The sequence below is a fragment of the Hydractinia symbiolongicarpus genome, chromosome 14 (assembly GCF_029227915.1).
Source record: "Hydractinia symbiolongicarpus strain clone_291-10 chromosome 14, HSymV2.1, whole genome shotgun sequence".
Taxonomy (NCBI): domain Eukaryota; kingdom Metazoa; phylum Cnidaria; class Hydrozoa; order Anthoathecata; family Hydractiniidae; genus Hydractinia; species Hydractinia symbiolongicarpus.
The window spans coordinates 11887753-11894543 of NC_079888.1; the positions used below are offsets into that span (position 1 = coordinate 11887753).

Sequence of the window (6791 nt, forward strand, 5' to 3'; positions counted from 1 at the left end):
TAGATAGATAGATAGATAGATAGATAGATAGATATATTCACAGTTACTCTCCTGACCAAAAACAGTACCGAATCCTACTGTTTTAGGTTACGTTTTCTACGTCGGTTACCTTTCCTACGTACGACGGTTACGTTTCCTACCCAGCAGTAGGTTACGCTTAGGTTACGTCGGTTACCCACGACATGGAGGTTACGTTTTCTACGTCAACGCGCATGTGCAAATATAAAAAATAAATCATAAGGGCGGCTTGCGGCGTGAAAGATACTCTCAGTTAAAGATTGTTGTTGTTGTTTTTTAATCATACCAATGAGATAGAAGAAACAGAAAAGCTTTTTTTCTTTGGTAAGTTTTATTTTGTCCTTTAACAGTTTTAAATGTTGTAAATGCTTATATAAATATATTTTTTGTGGGCAACCAAAATGCATAGCTAGCTAACGTTTTGTAGCTAGCTAGTAACACCCCAAACAGCAATCTGAACTTTTTAGGTTTATTTAATGAAGTAACATTAGTAGAATTAAAGAGCTATAGCTATGGTCATTTAACAATAGCATTATGTTTCTTGGTAGTCTTTTTGTGTAGTTAAGTATATTGCTGTAGTGTGTTTTTATATAGTCCTTATTCTCATGTTGGTATTTTAATATGACCTCTGAGCGTTTGTTTAATAGCTCATTTTATTTTCACTAAATTTATTCTTACTTATTTTTTTTCTTGTTTTTTTAAAGACAATAGCCATGCTTGAAGTTGTTTTTCTAGAGACTCACACCTATTTGTTTTTAAAACATTTTGTTTATTTTTCTCTTGTTTTTAAAAATAATGACCATGCTTGAAGTTGTTTTTCTGGAGACCCCACACACTTGTTTTAAACAACCAGTGTTGTTTATAGATATATTATTCCTAATCAAAATGATATCAAATCATAACAAAAGCTGTTATAAATTATTGTTAAAAAAGTGTGTTGTCTGTTGTACCCATGCTTTCAAAGAACTTATATCACCGGTTTTTATTATGATAATTTAGTCAAGTACACAATTAAGCTTTCTTTTATATCACACTGCAGTTGTGCTTTGCTCAAGTATTTCATATATATTTTACATTGTCAGAATAAAAAAAATCATTTTTCAAGTTGGAATTGTCAAAGCAGGTCACAAGAAAAATAGGAAGCATATTTTATCATGAGTTTTGGTAATAGTAAGGTAAACAACAGTCTTTTGTGTGTATACACCTATTTTATATATACTATTATATACCTTTTTCTTGTTCTTAACAGTATATTTTTATTTCTAGGAAGTTTTGTATCGACAATTAGTGAAAATATATACGTGTACAATTTCTGCAAAAGTCAATTTGTGAAAATAAGTCTTTCCTGCAAAAAGGTTTATTTGTTAAAATTAATCAACATGAATTTTTAGCAAAACAAAAAGATTTCTGAATCTTGTAAGCAGCTTTAATTGAAAGCTATATAAATCCCAAATAATTTATAAGGACCTAAACTAAAATTGCAAACTAATTCACTGCAAAGCAAGTTGAAATTATTCGTTCCAAACATTTATATATTTCAAAAATAAATTTTTGAAATTTTTTAAAATGACTAATTTGTGAAAATTATTCTTTACGGAAGGTAATTTTTAATATAATTAATATAAACTGGCTAATATAATTAATATTATTAATATATTTAATATAAACTGAATTATATACAGAAATATCATATTCCACATATTATGGAATCACACAATCCATACTCACATCATCATCATCATTCTCGGCTTAACGTCCGTTTTCCATGCTAGCATGGGTTGGACGGGGTATATTAATGACCCTCTTCCAATCTGATCTAGACTGTGTTAGATCTAAACTCAACTTCCTTTGTATCAACTCACCTTTTTGACATATTTTTAAAACTATATGTAGCTGTGTGGATGTCTTTTTAATACAGTTGGCACAAAGTGTGTGAATTTTTTTTTGACAATGGTAAATATATGTGTATACATTTTTATATAGCGAAATCTTCAAGAATCATTTGTATTGGTTGGTACCATAACAGTTATTACAAGGAATGGGACTGATGGCATGGCCTATCCTATTATCTTGGGAAAAAAATGGTAACAATTGGAAAGTAAGTATGGCACACATTTTTCTAAACACATTGTTACTTATTATAACTTTTTATAACAAAAATAAGGAAATTTTCAGCTAGGTTTTTTGTCAAATTTTATAGTGATGTTGATAGTGACATCAGGGTACGAAGTAAAAATGGTGAGGCGCTTCATTGCAAATTAAAAGTCATTGGAAAAAACGATGAAAGTCTTTCTTTTATTGTCAGGTCTATAATCAGGTTTTGATATTGTTTGTTTCAGGTTGAAACATCGTCTACGTCAAATAGTTTAGAAAGGTATGTTTATTTCTTTTTTAATATGTTCTGAAATTGCTGTATAACAATCTAATTTAAGATTAAATTAAGAATTGAAGTTGCGCATGTAAGAAAGATTCTGCAGCCTTAACTGTTACTAATTTTAGATTCCTTAAATTCTTTTATCCTTGCCTTAGTATGTTGATGAGAGAAAATATCAGGTTGAAAAAGAAAATTTCAGAGCTCGAGAACCAACTTTCAACAGACTCTACAAGCTTACCTATAGAAAAGTATGATTTTTACTGCCATATACTATTTACAACATGTAGATTTTTTGTTTCTCGTATCTCCTTTATTCGAATTATATTATTAATGTATTCAAATTATTATTTGAAAGTAAAAGAGAAAAAAAATTAGCTAAACCAGAAATGCCAACAAAAATATTCTGCAAAAGCTTCATTCTGCCGAAAATCTTAGTTTAAATGTAATATATTCCTGCGAAATTCAACTCGTGCAAGACATATTGCAATTAAAATACTAAGAAGAAATTTCTGTTTCCCACCGTTTTCTTGCAGTCTCAAACTATGTTAATTTAATTGTTTGAATTGTTTCATAGAAACCGCAAAAAATGTCCATCACAGTCATGTGATAGTTGTGTTACAAATTTATCTCGGCACATGATAGAAGTACACTATTGGCCCCAGAGTAAGGCAAAATATTGCGTTGGCATATACGGATTGAGGAAACCAGGTGTTAGGTTTTAGGTTGTCGAAACAAAAGAATGAGTTTGCACCTCCAAGACGTCCACAAACTATCAAAAGGACCTTACTATTATAGTATGTTGAAATTAGCCAGGGTGTGTGACGTTGCATCAAACAACGAAGTACACATATGACATCCATCCCTGCCAAGCATGTCGCCACTGATGATCGCCACTGATCCGAAGTAACAGATTCGGATAGTGACATGGAAGATGACGAAGTGGTTGACTCTGCTGAAATTTTAGAGAGGTTTGTGACATATAAAATTTCAGTTGATGGAGGGAAGAGTTGCCAAAAGAGTGCTATTCAGTCAAAGCAGCAATTGAGAGATATTTGGGCAGCTTTGGATTCCTCATATCCCAGTGATTTAGTCAGAAAATATAAAATTCGCGACACCTTTTTGACAACGTATGCCGAAAAGACAAAGGAATACAAAGCTTTAACCATTAAACGGTATATTTTGTCACTGCCACACTTCTATGACTTTCTCCTTACTGAGGAGATCCATCTACCTGGAATAGCACCAGATATGATTTTAAGGATGAAAGTTAGTGTATCTCGATGAAGCAAATCTAATAATGGAACGGTAGAGATACAGCAGCTTGAGAGACAGATGGAGGAGCAACAAATGCTTATCACGCCTGAGCAGATCCAACGGTATGAGGAGTCTGCCAGTGCAAAGGAGGCTATCTCGATAATTAAAAATTTTCGTAGCCCTTACCGAGAAAACACCTTGTCTCGTCAAGAATATGCGTGTATACGGGATTTTCTCATAACGGAAATAACTATAATTAATTTTCAGAGGTCTGGCGTACCTAGCAACATGAACATCGATGAGGTGAAGGCTGCTGTATTTCGTGATGGTAAATATATTATTAAAGTAAAACGTCACAAGACATTTAGGAAACACGGTCCTGTTAATCTGTGTAAGAGAAACCTTGTACCAACAGCTCTTAATTTTTTTCGATTCAATTCGCAGTCAGATACACAGTGACTTTGAAAATGTTTTTGTTTCATATAATGGCAAGATGTTAGAATCTGGAGCAATATCGAAACAAATTAATAGCACTTGGAAAAGGTCCGGTGTTTATGGTGAAAACGATCCGCCAGTGAGGAAAAACATCACTTCAAATATATTTCAAAAGTCTGGATCCACCATCATTGAAGATAAAAATCCAAGTGAAGCTCCATATGTTGCTAGCCTGCTGACGCACTCTGAGAGCACGTCAAAAAATACTACCGTTTGATAGAAAAGGAAAAGTATGCCCTTAAGGGTACAGCTGCCTTGGAGGAAACTTTCAACAAACGTGGCAAAACAAATATTTACGAAAAAAAGAAAACGTGGACTGATGCCGAAGTCGGGGAGTTGGAGACTCTATTTAAGCAGTTTTTGACTGCGAAATCTGTCAGAATTGGCGATGTACGTAATCTACGTGAAAAGTTTATCCATCTTATTCATTTGTCTGATAGGCAGATTTTGGATAAATTGAGAAGCTACTGGCGCTATGGAGTCACGGAAGGGGAGAAAGGTAGGTTAAAACTATCGCATTTTTCTTCTTATATGTTGTATTGGTGACTTTTATTTGTTTTACGTTAGTATAAATATAAAGATTTTCATGAAAATTGTGCCTGTTTTTTTTATTAAATTTAAAAGAATTCATTTCCTATCTTTTAATAGATGGTAATGATGCTGTTCACAATTCATGCTCCTCTATTGCAACTGAATACAAACAATCTGTGTCAAAAGGAGGTATGTTTGTGTTGTGCTACTTGCTAGCTTAATTGATTTTGAAAAAAGCGCTGAAGCTTTCACAGGCCGAAACTCGCGAAATGCAATTTTTTTGTGAAATTTACAATTCGCGAATATTTCTGTTGCGAAAGTTTATGCACTTAAAGCAGCCCGATCCAATATTTCTTTAGTTAAGGCTTAATAGTGTGTGGTGTGCTCTTGTTGCGAAAACACAATTTTGTTTTTGATATAGTAGATAAGCATCATGGTGAAAACGAAGATGTTGACGAAGAAAGTGAAGATGATGATTATGAAAATACAGTTTCTGGGAAGGAAAAAATTTTCTCGAATGTTGAAGCTAACATCATTGTCGAAAAGTGTGCCGAGATCATTCGTTCTGGACCAATATCCATCAATAGAGTAGAACGTGCACTCGAATCAAGCTCTGTTGGAAAACGTACTACAAAACTTTGACATGTCGCAAATACAAACAAGGCTTAAATATGAGCGCTTGTAGTACAGAAAAAGTTCCAGAAGAAAGTGTCTCTAAACTGTTTTATTTCTACCTTTACTGTACGAAACATTTAACTATAATTTGGTGTAGTTTCGCACACTTTTAATTATTTTTCCCACTATTAAACGCTCCTCATTGTATGTATCGAGAATGTTTTCATTTTCTTTGAATTCTTATGGTTCGTTAAAAAAAAGATCTGTAGCGCACGTTTTAATTCTTAACGGTGCTGAGACAAGAGTATGGATTAAAATAAGTACCATTTGTTAAAAATAGTTATATCGTTTTGCAGTATACAAGTTATGTTTTATGTGCATCACTTGACATTTTTATGTATGTTATTTTTCTATATATATATTTAGTTATGCAAAAACAATGAACAAAATTTCCGTAATTTGCTACATTATTCATCATTCACCCTAACATCGTTTGCTTATAACAAAAAACGTGTACCTTGTGAATCCTTATTACATTGCCTTTATCGTTATGAGTCTTATGAGTCGCCGTTAGGGAGAACTGCCATGTGCCTAGGTGATGCCACGTAACTCGTGAATTTTTTGAATAAGTAACTAAAAACAGTCAATAAATGCACGATTAAGCGCCCTTGATGCTCGTTAAGGGGAAATGGGCGTTTTGAAAAAAGAAGTATAAATGTTATACTACCGTAGGGGACAAATATTCAATGGGGTTCCTAACCGGAAAAGGTGCCACATCTAGCTAAATTTAGTACTTAATAAGTCGGTTAGAAATCACGAAATTATAACGAAAAGTATCAGCTAAACTCCAGGAACGGTCTATTTAATTTTGCAACAGTATTCTGTAAAGTACCCTGCAGTAAAGAGCGGGAGTGTCCTCATCTGTTTAAAACAAATTCGAATAAAAACAAAAATATCCTTTCAAATAAATACGCAACATACTGTCATAAAAGTGAGGGAAAGTCGAGAATAGTAACAAAATAATGTCCCGGTTAATGGCGCAGCACTATTGTTAGGTCACGCTACTATATTTTTAACATGTTCGAGTCTGTAAATAACGCATCCGTATTATAACTTGAACAGCACGTTATTATAAAAACTGTGGGTAATACAATAGCAGTTTTGACCATTAACAGTTATACTTGCGATATTATGATTTGGCTTTTATATATAGACAGCAAGACAAAGCAGACATCAAAGCACAAATTTAAGTAGCGTTATTAAGATTCTTCTTCTTCTCCCAAAACAAATCTTGGAGATAAAGGATGACGCAACAATCAACAATAGTTCAATATTTATTATTCTGTCTAAACATTGTTAAATAGGAAATTATGTTGAAAATTGTATACGTCGTCATTGCGTAGCAATCTCAAAGGTTTTCCCAACCGAAAAAAGCGATAAGAACCTATAGTTCGGCTATTACAGAGTACGGTGGTTTTTATCCTGGAGTAGGAGGCGATTACAA

The 6791-nt window shown here is 33.1% G+C and overlaps 1 protein-coding gene across 4 annotated transcripts; it reads left to right on the forward strand.

Annotated features, from left to right (window-relative positions):
- Positions 1-249: 249 nt before the first annotated feature.
- On the forward strand, positions 250-5745 carry LOC130625812 (uncharacterized). Of its 4 annotated transcripts, none has more exons than XR_008981764.1 (7): positions 250-342; positions 2002-2116; positions 2358-2392; positions 2548-2640; positions 2967-4640; positions 4790-4861; positions 5097-5745. XR_008981764.1 is itself a non-coding variant. In XM_057440927.1 (6 exons), the coding sequence occupies exons 1-4, from the start codon at positions 2057-2059 to the stop codon at positions 3112-3114; spliced, it is 336 nt and encodes a 111-aa protein (XP_057296910.1). In that variant the 5' UTR covers positions 1200-2056; the 3' UTR covers positions 3115-4640; positions 4790-4861; positions 5097-5745. The 4 variants fall into 4 exon arrangements, 1 of the variants encoding a protein (XP_057296910.1); XR_008981765.1 differs by lacking the exon at positions 250-342 and adding an exon at positions 394-1193; XM_057440927.1 differs by lacking the exon at positions 250-342 and having other exon boundaries at positions 1200-2116.
- Positions 5746-6791: the final 1046 nt, after the last annotated feature.